Raw genomic sequence first — 18,774 nt, 5'->3', positions numbered from 1 at the left:
TTTAAGAGACACATTTTACAGGTCTGTCTCAGTTTACAGGACAGTGTCTATGGAAAGATGCTCCAAGCAGACAGCAAAGTTGTCTCTTTTCCATATTCTAGAGTTCCTTAAACCATTTAAATGGAAATATTCATACGGATGAACAAATTAAAAAGAAGCTATTCTATTAGAATAGAAGCTATTTTAAGAGAGATTTGCAAAACTCCTCAACTCCGGTACATTCCATATAATAAGAAGTTGCTATCTATCAACTTGAATATAGCACTTTTTTCAGTTCTGGATGATCCAAGTCTTCCTACATTGTCAGCTCTCCTTTGACACAACATCTTCACATACACTACAGACTGATATGGGAGCAAATAAGCTTGGAAGGCTACGCCCCATTCTTTTCCAGATGTAATATTTTTCAGGAAGTTTATTATTTTTGGTTTATACCATTTGGGATAAAAAATAACATAACAAACTTAAGTTGTTCACCAAAATGGAAAACAGGACTTGCCTTACCCATAACCAAGGCCAGTCTCCAACAGCCTTGACAGATGGGTGTGATGTCACCAGCAGAGAGTGTGCTGGAGTGTCACATCAACATGAAATAAAAAAAATCTGTGGCACTTCAGTACTTGGAAAAAATCTCAACAAAATTTACAGTAAACTACCAATTTCTGGGATGGTCTTATTCTCTTCACTTAGGACATCTGGAATGTTATCTGATTTTGAGTATATTTTAAACTTGTTTTTTAGGTTTTTCTCTTTAATGCGCTTGTATTTGTTATAGTCCAGTACAAATACAATGTCCATTTCAGATTTTGGGCAGAAGTTTTTGTCTTTCTTTATGAGCAAGACTTCATAACTTTTTCTTCCAAAGAAAGAGTATCAGCTTTGCTATTCTAGCACTTTCAAGCATTCAGCAATTTTCAAGCAAACCTCTTGAATATTCTGAACATTACAGATAATAGACATAAATGAGCACACAGACTTTACAATTTTGGTTCCATAATGGAAGAAATTCCATATTTTTTTACTCTATTCCAATCCGTAAGTCCATTTTATCTGTTTGTGTATTCAACTGCATTTTGCTCATGACAAGATGTTGAAATATGATAATGGCATAGAGTCCAAGTAAAACAAATCAAACTTAATTCTCCCTTAACCCACATCACCTTTTCAAAGCAACATGAGATATTGCTTCAAAACCAAGGTACAATTTTCTCCTTTCAGAATGATTGTATGTTTTTTTCTCATTTTTCTGGCAATATCATCATTTTTATATAGTGACTTAGGATAGATATATACTCTGCATAGATTTACTTTGGAGAAAGTAAAAAGAAATTTGAATACGCCTAAAGTAGTCACCTTGCTTCTTCCCAGTATTCACTAATCACTTCTAAAGGAACCTAACTGGTTCTGTCCTCCTTTCCTAGATTTCTAAGAAAACTAACGTTGTGTTTTTAACATATAGAAATCATATACCCTTTAAGAATGATATTTTGTTACTTACCATAAATCAGTTTGCTCACTTGATAACATACATCTAGATAAACTCTCCACTGTCAATCAACTGAGCCAGCAGAAATGTGTAGTAACTAGGTACCACAATAAATTACATTGCAGTACTAGCTATTTATTCACTTTGTAGAGAAAACAGATTCTTACCCAGTTTTCTTTTTTCAGAGGGAAAAAGTAGTAGTAATGGCAGAAATCAAGTATCAGCGTATAGGAACTAAGGATCTGAGTGTAGAAACACAGCTGTAAAAACAGCCAGTGATTGTCTTCACCAACGCAATTATTAATCCTGCAGAGAAACAAAGTGTACATATAAAGACAGAAACATAATGACCTTAACACTGCAGTTATGATACTGTGAATAAGAGCAGTTACGATTATTTACGGAAAAACATACGAATTACTGATTAATCACTCCATTTTTAATCAAAGTGATGGTCTGTATGTCAGAGATGGCAGTTACTGTAAAGGGTGGTTTCCTTTCACTGCCACTTAAAGTGCAGATTGCATTACTGAGGTCACTGCTTAGAACACGACACTTATTTCTCCATATATTCATGTAGCAAAGATACATTTATAATGTTAAGTAAAACTCAACAAAATTATTTCTTAAAACTCTCTGAAATTTCATAGTAATATTTATCATGTTCTGCTACTCAACATAATTCACTAGTTGTGAACTGCGTAGAGTCCAAAAACTGGAAACGCAAAAAAATGTTTGAAATAAATGTGATCACAGGGTACCCCGATGACAACTAAGCATGACTTTAGGAAGGAGCCTAAGAAACAGAAGACAGAACAGGCATCTCTATTCAGAAACTCCTTCTGCACACTCCAACATAAAGGAGTAAAAGAATCACATGGGTTCTGGAAACATTGAGTATGAGATTCAAAACCCTTGAAATCTAGGTCTATTCTGCTACACAGAAGTTACACTGACGCAAAAAATGTGGTCAGGTTGCAATTTCATGCAAGCATTGGCACAGACATCAATACAAAGCTAAGCCATAATGACAAATGTACTATACTGGCACTATTTTCTGAAGCAATGATTAACAAAAAGGGTACTTTGAAAAACGGATAAATCAACATAGGAGGATCCTGATGTCAATTCTGTCCTCTGCAGTTCATCATTGCTGTCTTCCTGGAAGTGATACCACACAACTACTGACAGAAATTTTTATTTTCCTTTTAAGCTACAAACAATTAGTTTAAATAGAGATTTTTAGCCAGATTAGTTCATTTTGACTGAAACTAGTTAGAGAACACCAAAATAAGTAACTTCACTACAAAACCAGAGAGGCTATGGCAAGTGTGGTATGGTATGATTCAATAACATTTTCTACTCAGCACAGCCATTTGGTAAACTAAAAACCAAAAACTGCCTGAAACCATAATCTATTATTATTATTAAGAGCATCCGCCCCCTTATGCTGAAATTGTAATCTTTTCTTCCAATCCAAGAAACATAAATATTGTTTAATTTCCTACAAAAAATATTTTTGTCCAGCATCAGAAAATAAGTTGCAACAAATGAAATAAATCTGCAATGTACAAATTAATTTTGTTGAGATCAGTTTTAGGAATAAATATTTCAGTCATCTTTAAACAAAATATATGAATTTTCCAAAACTATATGGCATGTAACAATTTGACAATGATAAAATGTTACATTGCAACAGTGCTTACTTGGCAATTTTACTTGCAGACATAAGAATGTCTCAAAGCTGTTCTTTCCCTGCTCTAAATGCCTAAATGATTAAGCACTACTGGGAAAGCAATACGACAAATGAGCAATAGTCAAGCCCATGAGATTTGAGATGATTCACTAAAATAACAATAGATTGTTAGAACGAATGTCCTGGTCTTACCATGGGCAGTGGTGATCCATTCTCCTCACACAATGTCCACAACGACTGCAATGATGCGAACGCTTTGGTCTCATCATATTGCACTTGTTACATAATTCCCAATATTCTCGTTCTAGGTGAAAATGTAAAGACACCTTAGAGAGATTTAAACTCAGTACAGCACGCTCATGATAAATCTATATGGTAGTGATTCAAAGAGAAAAAAATCTTACTATGATCTGAGAAAGGCAAGCAGCCATATAAAAAACTTTTTTTTCCATTGTCACCTTAACTAAACTGGAAAATATTACTGACACTCTGTGCCAGTTTTCTTCTCCAAAATCCTCTCTCCTCCTATATATTTCTAGGGAGTAATTATTACAGTACAAAAAGTGTCACTCAAACAAGGAAGGCTGTAATTCAATTATTTTCTTACATGTCTACATGATAAAACATATCTGCTAGACAGAACCGTCGTACAATCACCCTGCCATTCCAAAACCTCCCAAGGAAATATTGCTACTTGAATTTGTCACAGATAGCTAACTAAAATAAAACACACAATGAACGCCTCAGTAGCACCTCCCATCTCAAAGAATTCTAAGGCATCCATCTCACAACATGCACTTTCACACATAAGATGACCAAAGAACAGACAGAGGATAGGCTTGTATTTAAAAATATACACTGTTTTTGGATGCCCAACATGAAATTCTTTAAGCTGATCTCCAGAGACACTGAGTAGCTGAAACTATCAGGAGCTACTATTGCTCAGCTTAGCTATTATTTATGTCAAATTGCACCACCCAAACTAGAGGAAAACTTTGAAAATGAGAATTCAAGTTACATATTCAGAAAGTTCACCTTCACATGGGAAACAAACCACACCAATACTGTAATGCTTCCCTTCATAAAACCATTTATTTTCTGTCTCCAAGGAAAATAGGTGCATGTTAAATACTCTGACCAGTTGTTTTAACCTAAATAGAACTTTTTTGATGCAAAGCAATTTCTTAAATCCCATGGGGAAAATAAATAAGCTTAGTTTTTAGAGTAGGACATTCTGAAGTTTTACATGGTAAAGCATTATCCCTGTGTAAACAAAATAAAGTTAAATTTAGCACTTCTGAGGCACCTGCAGGCAACTCTAGCCTTGTCTGTCTTGCTGCAAAATAACATTTGGACACTGGACGTAAAGAAACCCAATATCTGAGATCATTAAACTAGTAATAATGACAGATGGGAAGTGATTTACAATCTGTTGCCATAAATCCCATGTCACAAAGGTGTCACTCCCTAACAGGGTAGCTACCAGCAGAGTTCAGAAACACCCCAACTTCATTTTTGAATACAATTTATACCGTGCAAAAACATATCTTCCTGTCAACCTAGAGAATAACAGAGAACTGTAGTGCTACTTTAGAAAGTACAGTATCTCTGATATAGCACACACCAAATCATAGTATCAATGTCACAGTGAAGCCTAAGTGTTCCATCTTCAGAAGTATCTATAAAGTATCATTGACGTACGAAATGAATGGAGCATGGAGAGGTTGGACGGGCATTCAAAGGTATCCCTTAAAAGAGAAAGAAACATTTGCGCACAAAGGGAATTTGTACTGGTCCTGGCACTTTGCAGGTAGATGAATGTTCAGTCATAAATGTAATTTTCCGTAACTGTACTGAGCGTCTTCATTCTCCAGCTCAGGTTGCAGAAACCATGTTATTCTTCCTGCAACAAGAACTCTGCAGGACTCAAGTCTGAGCCACCTTTGTTTTTACTGGATCAAAGGCTCAGTTACCAGGAGCAGAAAGAACACTGACAGGAGATTTTCCGCAATCAGTGTTTCACATCTGAATCCCAGAGAGATACATCCTTTCCTACTATCTGCTGTCTATTTTGTGCACAGCTTAACATCAGTGCTGAGGCTAAACAGATCATGTTTCCAAACACACCACCTTGAATTCTCACTAACATTAGGAAGACAGAGCAAAATGTTACCCCTGGCACCCACCACATTGCAAGAGAAGACTGAAATATTCACCCTTCACTGCATTTGATACATTTTCTACATTCAGAAAGTATTTTCTGTTAATGTGACAAAGCTCATGCTGTTTAATAGCCCTAGTACATTTTAAACCACTATGTAAAAGCTCTATGCATTAGACAAGCACTTTAATAGCATCAAGTAGTTCACAAAAGTACTGGCTTTCTCTGTGCAGAATTATTGAGGTTTCAAATTCCCCCTAATGTTTGCAGCATCAAATACCATACAAGAATTTTATGACAAATTCACAAGGACAGAAGGGAATTCTCATGTTAAGTTGCTACTCTATAGCAATGCAATGTGATCAACATCACATTTGTTTAGCTAACAGCCCATACAAACATAAGTCACTGAAAAAAACGTGTAAAAAAAAGCACAGGTAAATCCAGCGTAAGAGTACCTTCTACAACCACCTTCAATATGTTATAAATTTACTTGGACAAAAGCTGTAGATTTAAAATGACTAATCATCTCTAAACATTTTTTATTAAATATTATCAAGTTAGAAGTATATGCAATATGTTTGAAGCCTACAATGCAAAAAGATTCTTCCCATGGAAAAATTTCCTAGCAGAAGTTCCTACATAACTAAACTTCTGATGGAATACAAGTTTTGAAAAAGAAGTCTGGAGTCTACACAAGGGAAAGTGCTAGAACTTTACAAGTTAAAAACAGTGACATACCGATTTTAATTTCATTAACAGTACAGGCTTCAGAAACAGCTCATGGTTTCCATCAAATCTTACAAAATCAAATAAATTCCTAAATATTTTGAGGACATTAAAATAACTTTTATTCAATTATACAGAAACAACTTAATGTACCTGTAATTGGTATCTTTGGGTTTTCAGGTAGCTTTCCTGGATCAGCTACTGAGGCTCTTAGTAATGAAGCTATACAGAACAATGAGCAGAAGTAATAACCTGGAAAAATAAATAACCATTTGTTAGTCTTTTTCAAGTGTACAAAATATCTACTGCACGCTGCATCAAAAATATAGATGCTCCAGCACTGAGCTGGAAATTACTCAGCCTTCTCATTCAGTTCCAGATATATTTTTGGTACTATACAGTCTACAATATTAAGTGCTCCCCAGTCTTAAAAAGGGAAAGGAAAAGGTAGCAGTGAACAGTGTTTTGATAGCACCAGCAGGATGCCACTATGGCCTTACTACTGTATTTAAACAGTTCCTCCACTGTCTTATCAAATAAGCACCAATCATTCTACACTTCAAAGCCTCTATGTGAAAGGACATTCCCAATAGTCCTTCTTCACTTTCAAGTTGGTTCCAGTTGTAATTCAAGCCTTTTCCACAGCAAAACCTATTAGCATAACTCATATTAGCTGACTCATCCAGGGATTTATGACAAAACTAACAAAACTCAGTTCATCAACCATCAGTTCTACCGCCCCAAATTCTGACACGCAGTAAGAGTTGTGGGCCTGAAATTCTGTCAACAAGGTCTAGCTACAGGATCTGAAAGCCATATTAATGCTTTTCCCCAGTTTCCACACAAACAAGTTTTACTCTAACACCTCTGAAATTAATGAAGTGCCTCAACTTCTTAGAACAGAAAAATGTAGACTGCATCCCAGTACTCTTATCCTTTATCTTATTGTTTATCTTTATCCTTCACCTTATTCTATATTTTCTGACCTTTCTCATATATGTTAACTACTGCCCAAAGACGCTATTTTTACTAGTAGAAAAAAAGGCTAAGTTAAATTGACTTACACAAAATTGCCACAACTGAAATGTGTCCCTCTTCATAGTGAGGAAAAAGGATGACTTTTGGAATAAATATTGTATTGTATAGCCAGACAAAGATAATAAGGCCCATGCAGCACCAACCCTGGGGGTCAACCACAAAGTGAATTCGTCGTCCCATTGAACACAAACAGTTAACAATCTGTCACAACCCAGGAAGAAAGGATTATCCTAGAGAGACAAATAAATAATAATAATAAAAGAGTAAATTAACTGTCTTACAGGGTTCCACATACATTAAAACACCAAAAAAAAGCAGTCAGCTATTGACTTATGGAATTACATGAAAATTTACAGACATTTCACATACACTGCTCAAGTACCAGGAAGGGAACTATTTTATGATTTCATTAGTAAGTTATATCTCACTAAAAAGTATCATTTATCATCAAGATGCAAGTAAAACTTCTAAGGGAAAACTTTTGAGTAATAGGTAAAGCAAGCACTGCAAGCCAGCTGGCGGCCACAAAGGATATAAACACTGAAGAAAAGTCTTCCATCAAAATAAAAAGGTTGCAAAGCAAACAAGAAATACAGAGAATGATTTACTTTATACAAGGATTCATCCCACCTACCTATTGTAGTCTCCCAATTATGTGTCAAGATTTTTTAAAAGCTTGTATGCTAAAATAGTCACAAGCTCCCCTAGGAATCTGTCATTTTTCCCTGCTTAAAAAAATCTCCTTTGTGGCATTTATAGCAAAGCAATAGAGAAAGGAACCACAGTTCCCTAACATCTTTCATGTAGATCATTAAGGGGTATCATACAACAGTAAGCTTTCTCACTATTACTCACACTTAAAACATCAAGGTTTCCATTCTGACAGTTTAGTGTGCTGGGTTCTTTGTTTTAGATTGAAGAGACCCTACCAAGTCCTACAGTATGAACTTCAGAGCTTCACAAACCAATCTTCACAAAAACACATCGCTAAATCATAAGCACTATTCAGCAGAACCTTTAAGGGAAGGATTACTACTGTTACATTTTTTGTCGGGTTGCCTCCATACACATGTCTTAATATTGCAACACACAGACAGATCCCAAGCTACTCTCCTACCCATTAGTTTCCTTGATTTCTGGGCTTCAGGGAACTTGTCCATTTCAGATGGATTTCTTTCCGTTCCTTTCAGCTTCTAGTTGTTCCACTGAAATTTCATCTTGTTTATCAGTCAGACTTCGCTGTTTCCAGGGGTTTTGCCTACTTGTTTCAATTTTATCTATCCTCACTTGCATTCACAATTTCTCTGCTTATTATCATTCACAGATTTCATTAACGTATCTTTCTTTTTCTGGATCTCTAATCGGAATCAGACTCAAATGAACTATCTGACATTTTCCACACTTATCCTATTTATCATAACCCTTTGTTTGCTGCCTTCTAGTACAATAGTGTTCCCGTTCAAGTATAGCAGAGTACTGTGCTTACTTTTATCTGAAAAATTCATCAAACTTGCTAATACTTGTTTTATAAGCCCACGTTGCATACTGAATACAGCTACTGCAACCTTAAAACTGTTTTTAAGTTCATAATCATAAAAACTACTTAGGCCAATATTTACTAGTCTTTTTAAATTTTACTGTATGTAGCATGCATGCACTGAAGTCTGTTGTTTACATGGTATTAATATACTACACACATATGTTCAGTCTCTAGACATATAAACGATGTAATATTATACTCCTGAATCTGCCAGTTCTTAATGTGCCTCTGTTGAAAGTTAGCTTTGGCCACCAGCAGGTTTAGAACTGCTGTTATATATATATATACACTAAACAGTATATATCATGCTAAGCGTGCACTGATGGAGGCTCTGCGTCAACAAGCAGAGAAGCTGAGGGAGAAGGTGAGCACACTGTACAACATCAGGGATGCTGAAAAGGAGATGGACCACATCCCCTCCAAGACCCTGCAGCCACAGGAACCTGAAGCCCCACTGCACTGAGGAGAAGGGGGCAGAGCCTTAGCTTGTCAGGCTGGGCATGGAGGTGTGGAGTCTAGCGACGCCTGGGAGCTTGTGAGCTCTGGCACCAGGAGGACAGTTCCTGCTCCACTTGCAGCTCCGATCTACAGAGCAGGTTCTGAGCCTTGGCAGCACGCAAAGACAGGGAGCTCTGTCCAGTGAAGCCTCTGAGGTGGCTGTGCCGGAGTCCTGTGACAGTGCAGGCAGGACAGGGTGGGAAACTCCCTGCTGCTGGGACAGAGACACCTCTGCCAGCCCAACCTGGCATCTGGCAAGGTTTGATGCTTGCCAGGGGCTTGGGTCCTGGATACTATGGACAGGCTATTGCTGAGGCTGGTAGTAGTCTGGCCCTCAGGCTATTACCCTCAAATGCTCTTCCATATGGGCACCACAGACATAGCTAGAGTAGACTGAAAGCATATCAAGCATGACTACATGGAGTGTGAGGGCCAGGGCCTGGGGACCAGGTGGTGTGTCCTTCATCCTACTGCTAAAGGGGAAGGACTTGAGGAGGAGGAGATGCATCCTGCAGACCAACAAGTAGTTGGCCAGCTTGTGTCAAAAGCTGGGACTCAGCTTTTACATCCAAAGGACCTTCTCTGAGGGTCAAGAACTACGGGAAAAGAGGGACAGGGTCCACCTGACACTATGTGGGGTACAAATATCATTGGCAACAGGCTAGTTAATCTGCTAAGGGAAGGCTTAGACTAGGAATGATGAGAGAGGGAGGTGATGACCTACGATCCAGTCAGGAAGCGGTGGGCAGGGTTTCCAAGCAAAGGATTCACAAGATGCGGAAAATAGAGATCTTATAATCAATATAACAGAGATGAAGTGGAGCCACATCCAGTGTGTGCACACACTTGATCCAGAAACACCGCCTGGGTGTACTAGGATGTGGTTAGGAAAGTGGAAGCTCACCTACAGTTGAATCTAGTGAGGGATACAACGGTCAAAAGGAAAAGCTTGTACAGGTACACAAGCAGCGTAAGGAAGACTAGGGGAAATGTGGACCTGCTGCTGAATGGGGTGGTGAAAGGATACAAAAAGGTCAAAGTGCCTTCTTCATCTTGCTCTTTACGGGTAAAAACTGCTTTCTGGAATCCCAGGCCACTGAGACCAGTGGAAAAGTGTGGGGCAAGGAAGACCTCCTTTGAGTGAGGGAGGATCAGATTAAGAAACCTTTAAACAACTGGACATAACACTTCCATGGGACCTGAGGAGATGCCACCATGAGGGCTGAGAGAGCTGGTCCTGTCATTGTGAGGCCACTCTCAATTATGTTTCAAAGTTTTAAGCTTATGGGTGAAGTTACAAAGGACTGAAGAAATCAAGCGTCAACCCTGTTTTCAAGGGCAGGAAGGAGGACCCAGGCAACTAAAGGCCCGTTAGCCTCACCCTGATCCCTAGGAAGGTGGAGCAAATAATCCTGGAAACTGTTTCCAAACACATGAAGCACAAGAAAATGACTGGAAGTAGTTAGCGTGGGTTTACATAGGGGAAATCATGCAGACTGACAGAAATAGAGAGGCCAAAAAAACTAGAGACAGCTAGAAACACTGCTGACTGCTGAGGAATCCATCTGTTTTCCATCTTACCAAAGCAGCCGAGATTCTATGACTTCACAGCATTTCCTCAGAAGTGGAAATAACAGCTCAACAAACAAAAAAAAGAGAGGTGTAAGTAGTGAAATACTTGTTTCCGAGTGACCTACCAAGTATAACGTGTGAGCAACAAGCAGTGAGAGAGATCTGGAGAAAACAGTAAGAATGCCTATAATGGAAATATATCCCAAATTTTTATAACTCAATGACTAACTTTTGCCTGCATGACATTATTCACTTTCATGATCACAAAACCAAACCAAACCAAAACCAAACACACACACACCTGCCTCAAACCCATACCTTTGATGGCAAGTTTCACAATTAAGTTAGAACTCTGCAAAACAAGGACCCATTCTCAAGAAAGGGAGACTTTTCATCATCATCTTCTGTAACGTTTCTGAAAGAGACAGAAAACAGTGTGATACTCAAACAATCACCATCACTGGTTTGAAAGGCAGCATATAATAGATTACCTTCTATTCTGTTCTTAACACCTCACCTCACTAAGCAGAGCTTCCTTTCAAGCTATTCAGAGAGACGCGCAGATCCTTTGCCAACCCAGCCCAAATCACAACACCATGTCTGAAATGACATGCTGATTCTAAATAGTGTTCCTCAAATTTCAGTTCTAGGAACTGGATTTTAATACAGATTTAACAATTTTAAAATCTTTTGTAGATGTTACAATTTTACAGTTTTGATATAGATTTAAAAGGATCAGAGCGGTCAGAGAAAGGTCTAAAAACTGCACTACTGCTACTATACTTTAGTTACTTTAAATTGTGATACATTTGCTTCCTGCATGCCTATTATAATGAGCAATTAAGCTTTATATTTTTCATTATACTTTTGTGAGCAGTACTGCATAAACAATGTCAATACATTGACTTCCTCCAGCAAAGTGAGCTTTCTCCCCTCTCCCTTTTGGTTTGTGTACCATACATAAATATGTAAGGGGTGGGGAAATAATGAAAACCTAACCTGCACATTGTGATGATTAAGTAGGAAGTACCAGATTCCAATTTAACTCACAGACAACGTGAATTTATAGTCTTCTCTTTTTAAACATGCCTTAAAACCCCTCTATATTTACTCTTTCAAATACAAGGAAGAATGATCTCAAATAATTCTGTTCTTTAGGATACATCATTTCTGACAAGAATAACTACAATACGTAGATGAAAAAAGTCTATGAGCAGGTTTACAACAAATCAGTTGAAAAAAACACTTTAGTGATTTATATCCATATACACTCAGTATTCATACACGCAATGGCTAAAATTTTCCAATGAAATAACTTAGGATAAACTATCCTAATGTTGGAGGTTTTGTGGGTTTCTTCCCTCTTACCCTAACTTATAGCCATTTTTTCTAAATAAACATCTCAAACACAAAGCATTTGAGAGCAAGCAGTAGCTGTGGCTGTGAAAAGCTTCAGATTTACCAAAACGCAACTGACTCTTTCCTATATGATCAAGAATTGCTCTTGCCTTTCCAAAAAATACTTTTACTACGGGATGAGTGGACAGCATTTTTTCCTAACCCTTTTCAATTCAATTGATGGTATCCCCAATTGATTGAACCCCCCAATTCAATTAATGGTATCATAAACTCAGTATTTGTCACCTCCAATATGACTTCTGATGTGACATTCACTGAATAACGAGACCACAGAATGAGTTAAAAATTCAATTCTGAGAAATGAGAAAGCTGTGTAATAACCAGAAATGTTAGCATGAAATAAAGATTGGATTAATAGGCTCATTTGAATGCAAACTTCAAAAAAAGTATACAATTTTGCACCAAGACTGTCCCATCTGTTTCATAAAGAAACCCAATACAAGCACTACTCAACTTCTCATCCTAAGAAGCATGACAACCAGCTCTGGTGACATCCTGCTCCTTGCACTTTTACATCTGTTGCATTGATACGTAACTAGAAACCAAGATCCTATACATTCTGCCTCAATTTAGCCCTGGACTTCTACTTTAGTAAAAAAAGTTAAGACTGTGAAATCTGACTTCCAGAACTTTTTTCACAAACACTTAAATGAATCCAGAATGACAGAGATCAATAATTCACAATATTGTTCACTGTGAAACACAGTTTTAAGACCCCACAGAAACTGAACAATTCTATGCTCCATAAAATACACTTCTAGAATCAGGAAAACACCACTTTCTAAAAAGGCTGTATTCTAAGCAATTCAAGCAGAAAAAGGAACAGGGAGTCGAAACACGAGAGATACACTTGCTGTAATTTTTGTGCCAGCTAGGGCAAGGCCATAACAATCAACAGCCTCCACCAATTTGTGGATTCAGCTCTGGTTTTAGATCTATGACTTTCTGAAATCTTAAGAATTACTGCCAAAAATTACTGATATAAAACTAAAACAACACTTGGCCTGAAAAAAAAAAAGTGGACTTGAATCAATCAACTACATTTTAAAGAAGTCACTTACGTGATGTTATCAAGTGTCAGAACAGAATCACCATTTTGCCTTTTGCAACTCTTCCGTTTAACAAAACTAGTATCTGAATAAACAGTTAATACAAGCAGCAACATATTTTTGCCATGACAAAACCCCATGTACCCAGCATTGCACAAAAGACAGCTGTCTGTAGAGACCTTGGCACTACACAGTTGTTAGGTGGCTGTTGACAGGTTGGTTAAGGTAGGCAAGGCATTCCCACCCAATTCTTTTCTATAGATAGGATGTCGCAAGGCATACCTGTAAACATGTACTGCATTCATGAAAGATGCCATATGGGCTTGGACTGGGAGGTGGCTTTACATTAACGTATACACACAATATCCTCATTGATCACAAATCCATGAAAACTATCTTCACCTCCCGCTGACCAAACAGCCACTTTGCAGACAGATAATGTTAACTTAAGCACATCACTGGATCCTCAGAGCGAAGGGCACAAAGAGCTACAATTTCACTTTACTAACTGCTGGAGGTGGAAAATGAAAGCGTGAAGCGAAGAAAGCTCAGGGGACATTGTACTTCCTTGTGCTGCGCTGCTGGAGCACGCAGCCAGCAAAACCCACGCACGCCTTCCGCGACCACCTCCCGGCAGCAAGCGCCCTGCTCACCCCGCAGCGAGAAAGGCAGCCTCGCGGGGCTTCGTGAAAATCACAACAGCATTTCTTTATTTTGCAGATAAGGACATACTCACGAAATCAGAATTCTAAGGATTCCACCCCACCCCCCAACTCTCTACACCGCAAGCAGCATTCCTGAAGTTAAAGTTAAGAGGAAAGCGGTACACCCAAGACTGGTAACGCAGTATTAACACGGGCACAGCTGACGTCCGAGACGGGCGATGCGGAGGCCCCTAGCGCACCGCCCTGCCCCGGGCCATGCCCGAGCGCGCCCGGCGGGGCAGCCGGCGCCCCCCACCCTGCCGCCGCACCAAGATCGGCAGCGGCCTCCCCTCTCCTATCGACCCCCCCACACCCCCCCGCCTCAAGAGCGGGTCTGAGCCCTGGGGTCCCGGGGCGGCCTGCCTGACGCTGCTCCCCTCACGCCGGCGGCCTCCATCCCCTCCCCACTCGGCGCCGGCATCCCCCCCCCCAACCCGGGGCACGAGGCGGAACCAACCGTTGGGCGAGGCCGGGAGGAGAAGGGGAGGGGGGGGAGGAAAGAGGAGGGGGACCACGGTCACGCGCCCCGCGCTCCCCCGTTCTCCATAGCAACCGCGCGGGCCGCACCAGCCGCACGCGCGCAACCCCTGCCGCTGCCGCCGCCGGAGGCGCGCACGCGCGCTGGCCGCGGGGCGGGGCCGGCGGCTGTGAGGGAGGGCGGCGGCGCACGGTCCCATCGCGGCCGCCCCTCCCGGGAACCGGTGTCGCCTCGCCCTCACCTCGCCCTCGCCTCGCCTCGCCTCCTACTGATAGACTCACCCGCCTGTGGGGTGTCTGCGCCTTGCCCTCCCCGCGGAGGCGGGAGAAGCCGCGTGGGAGCGGCGGCCTGCCCTCCCCGGCGGTCGGGAAACCTTTTTGCCCAACCCGCCTCTGAGCTTGCAGGCGTTTTTGTTTCGGTGCTGGAGCCCACTGGCGCGGGCCCGTTCCCGTTCTCAAGATGAGTCTTTCTCTGCCCTCCATCTCTGTGGTGTCCCTCTGCTATTCCCGACAAAACATAAGCGCAGCAGGCAAGGCCTCTGCCCTGGTCTCCAGGTTCCCAGTAGAAGAATCCCATTTCCTCACTATTGTGGCGGTTGGTCTTTATGGTATGAAATTGTATGAACTTTCATAATGTGAAATCGTATTGGCTTTCTTAAGATATATATATATTCTAGCTTGTTTACTGCATAATCATGGTTAAGTCAGCTTAACTGAAGGGCAGCAGCTCACTGGAAGGAGAACCGATCATGCACACTGGGTAAATGATCCCACTTCTGGGACAATAGTGGGACAGCCCCTACCTTCAAGATAAGGATATTTTGTTTCTTGGAAGATTAAAGCCACCCACGAGCAAGAAAGTATACCCCTGGACTGCCAAGATAATGCCAGCATCCCAGCCCTTCCAACACCTCTGTGAAACCCTCTTGTTATCTGGCATCTTAGATAAGTAGTTAGCAAGACCAACTCCAGGGATGCGTAGATCAAGAAAGACGCAGATGGAGCCACAGAATTATAGTTGCTTTTCAAAATAGTAGTACGTGTGTGTTAAGTAGTGCGTAGTCAAATCATGTTGTATCTGAATGCTTGAAAGGTGTAAGAACCATGTATAAAACCACGTTCGGTGTGACCCAGTTTGAATGGGGCGCCTCACGTGCATGAATGAATAATTACTCTTGTAATTCTATACTTTTCATCCTAGCCTCTCTTCTCAGTCAGCCCAGGCCAGTTGTGAAATTTTTGTGACGCTTGGGTCCCCTGCTGTGCTGTGCCCCTTGGTCACAGAATGGTACATGGACACGGAAGCCAGTCTTTGTTTTTAAAAAATAATTCTGACCCGCAAGGGATTAGCAGTGGCTAAAAGCCACAGACAGCTTGTAACAGACAGCATTTTCAGTGTTCCAGCCGAGAATCATGCCTTGAGCACCCATTGTTGATGCACATACATGATCTTTCAGCCACCTAAAGGTATCCCCATCTGTCTGAGTGGCATGGTTCCCGCCGTAAATGGATGGGCTCTTGCCCTGGAGCACTTTTCCTACAGAATGATGGATGAAATGGTGATCATCACCCATCCAGAAAACCGTTCTTTATTACTGATAATATTATTCCCTAAAACTTAAATCATAGTATGATTGTTCTGAAAAGAGAGTACCCAAAAAGTTAAGTTAGTGTTTAGGTGGATTTCAAGCTTTTGTTCAAGAATTTTGGACCTTGTCCTGATTTATTTTTTAGTGTGCAGACTCTTCTGTTATACAGGGCAATTGTTAACATTTCAAGCTAAAGTTGCTCTGACCCGAAAACGCATATTTGTAGCAGGAACTGAAGGTTGTGTGGAAGGAGAATGAAGCATGTTCCAGGTGAACCAGAAGATACCATTTCCTCAGGAACAACCTACATACCTCCTGAGGAACAGGTAACAGTGAAAATAACAGACATCTTAATTGGACAATTAAAAAACATGGACCACTGGAAGGTTGTTGTAATATAAAACAGTCTCTGCCTCTGTTCCATGACGAATTTCACATATCAGTTTATGCTTTTATGTGAAGACATAGTAAGCTGTGAAAACTTTTTACTGATTTGAAGAACATATGTAGATGAAAAATAAAACAAAAAAACCCAACAGCCAAGGAGCGGAAAGGAAACCAAGGATTTGCGAAATAAAATAGAAAGATAAACAAAGAGGGATAGTATGATCAATGAAGGTTTCTTGTAGAATGAAAAGGAATCAGTCAAATGTCATCTTCTAGTCAAATACCAGGTAGTTGCGTTTCTGTAGCGGTAGCACTGATAATGGCCAGTCGTTAGATCTCGAGTCTTGTCAAACAGATTGTATTTTACTCTTTTCTGCTCGTGGGTGTGCAGAGTAAACACAGTTTATGGAACAAGGGCAGCAATCTATTCTGGCTCGGTCATCAGTGCAGCAGCTCCCATTTGCTAATATTTCTTTTTGGGAAGCACAGTGCAGGAGGAAAAGCAGGCAGTCATGTGCTGGCCTTCCCAGTTGAATGTGCAAAGGCTCAGACTGTAGAAATTACCTGACACTTTCCAGAATATCAAATCCAGATAGATAATGAGTCTTTGTGGTGACCTCCATTCTGAAGGAAAAAACATACCTGGGGGAAATACTAACTTTGCATAATACTTTACATAAAGTCCAATATGGATGTATTACACAAAGATTATTAAAAGTCTGCAAAATTAGAAAAATACCCACATTCTTCTCTGCTGAATCTTGCACAATAGTGTAGAATTCCTCTTGGAGTTTCTGATGTCTGTGTTGTGTTGTTGTTGCTGTTTATAAATTACCACAGGAGCCACCAGCTGTCATCATATAAATTTTATTGGCACTCTGTAAATATTAAATCAGCATGCTAAAATCAAGCCATGTGCAGTAACAGCTGATGCTCTGTTATGGAGAGCACATGCAAGAGAGAGGTGATGCACTTCAACTCCCATGGTTCTTGCTGCTCACAAGCCCCTTGCTTCATGAGACTGTTTTCCCGGATTCATTTTGAGCCCAGTTGTGCCCCTTGATCGATGTGCACAGGTGTTTCCTGGGTTGAGAAATCAGCAGGTTCAACAGTACTCATCTTCCTGGGTCCTTCGCAGTTGTGCGTGTTTGTTACTGCTTCTTCTTTTCTGCAGCACTGTTGGCATTGTTCACTTCCTTGTAAACCTTGCTGGTGTGCACAGGACACACTTGTTAACTGTAGAATGGAAGCATGGAAGCAAAATTCTTCATGTCTTGAAGACGGAGGTCTGTGTTAATGACATGCTGTGCTGCAACAAAACCTGTGCTGGCCTAGAAGTCTTGTCAGTCACAATGTCACATGCTGAGGATGAGGCAATAGATGTTAAAGTAAAGGAAAATGTCTCTTGGGCTCCATTTTCTCTTAGACCTAATCAACAGAAAAATCGAAGGCAAGATATGTTTTCCGATCTGTCTGCCTCGGTAGCAAGCACTGTGAAATCTACTGGTCCCCAGCCCAGATAGGTTACATGGGGGCTGAGCCAGACAAGGCAGTAGTCTAATTTGGGGAGTTAATTTTCACCCAAGGCACTTCAGTGGTGTGAGGAGCTCTGCTCAGATAATGTCCAGCTGCAGATACCCTAGCATTGGCTCTTCCAACGCCTCTCTCCCTCCAGGCGCTGCTGTCTGATCTCCCTCCAGGCACTGCTGTCTGAAATCCAGGCAAGGCAGCAGACTGCTTGAATGCTTCCCTATCTATTGCAGCGCGAGGTGAGTTTGAAGCAGCTTCAGCAGAGGGTTAAGCTGAGATCCTTGCTTAGGAAGGCAGCTGAGGAGCATGCCTGCTCTGTTTGAACACCCTGACTGCAGGCTGCAGCCACCAGCAGAACGTCAGACTAAATGGCTGGTAACAAGCCGCCTGGCGGAGGACCTAAAGAAGCCTCAACCCCAGGCCTTTTCACATGCACCAACCTGCACAGCACGTGCTCCCAGATGTGATGTGATTATGCAGCTGTGCAGACTGGCAGGGAGCATCTCTCTGTGTAGGGAATCTTGTCATCTTGCTATTGCAGCGAGGAGCTGGTACATTTATGAGAAGGTACTGTAAGTACCTACCAGTAAATCATGCTAAAGCTTGTTAGCTGACAGCTGTGAGGTTAGCTGTGAATATTTCATAAATGGTGTTCAAAGCACCAAGCACAGCATGAAGTACTGAGTGCAAATTCAGAGGCTTTTCCCTGGAATATATGGTTGCATGGAATTTGATAAGAGTCTGATGTAATTCTAGTGTTTGATGTAATTACAGGCATTAAAACTGGTTGCATAAAATCCTTCTTTAGGAGAATAGCCTATACTAAAGATTTATTTTGCTTAAGGAATTCGAATAAACAGCACTTTTCTCCGATTTTTTCAAGGTAAAGCACACCCACT

The 18,774-nt window shown here is 40.7% G+C and overlaps 1 protein-coding gene across 7 annotated transcripts in view; it reads right to left on the bottom strand.

The window, feature by feature from the left end:
* Positions 1-14,459, bottom strand: part of ZDHHC21 (zinc finger DHHC-type palmitoyltransferase 21) — a 45,294-nt gene extending 30,835 nt beyond the window's left edge. For 2 of the 7 annotated variants that reach the window (XM_063319968.1, XM_063319973.1), the window contains exons 1-6: positions 13,201-14,115; positions 11,039-11,135; positions 7,137-7,340; positions 6,226-6,324; positions 3,375-3,486; positions 1,654-1,792 (exon numbers count right to left, since the gene is read on the bottom strand). In XM_063319968.1, the coding sequence (XP_063176038.1) occupies positions 1,654-1,792; positions 3,375-3,486; positions 6,226-6,324; positions 7,137-7,290 (504 nt within the window). In that variant the 5' untranslated portion in view covers positions 7,291-7,340; positions 11,039-11,135; positions 13,201-14,115. Of the gene's footprint in view, positions 1-1,653; positions 1,793-3,374; positions 3,487-6,225; positions 6,325-7,136; positions 7,341-10,729; positions 10,786-11,038; positions 11,136-13,200; positions 14,116-14,349 lie in introns of those variants that run through there. The other 5 variants (XM_063319972.1, XM_063319970.1, XM_063319969.1 and 2 more) reach the window with 5 other exon arrangements.
* Between the last annotated feature and the right edge of the window lie 4,315 nt (positions 14,460-18,774).

This window comes from Chroicocephalus ridibundus, chromosome Z (assembly GCF_963924245.1).
Source record: "Chroicocephalus ridibundus chromosome Z, bChrRid1.1, whole genome shotgun sequence".
Classification (NCBI taxonomy): domain Eukaryota; kingdom Metazoa; phylum Chordata; class Aves; order Charadriiformes; family Laridae; genus Chroicocephalus; species Chroicocephalus ridibundus.
The sequence above is the reverse complement of the archived record's forward strand: the minus strand, read 5'-3'. Positions and strand labels throughout refer to the sequence as shown.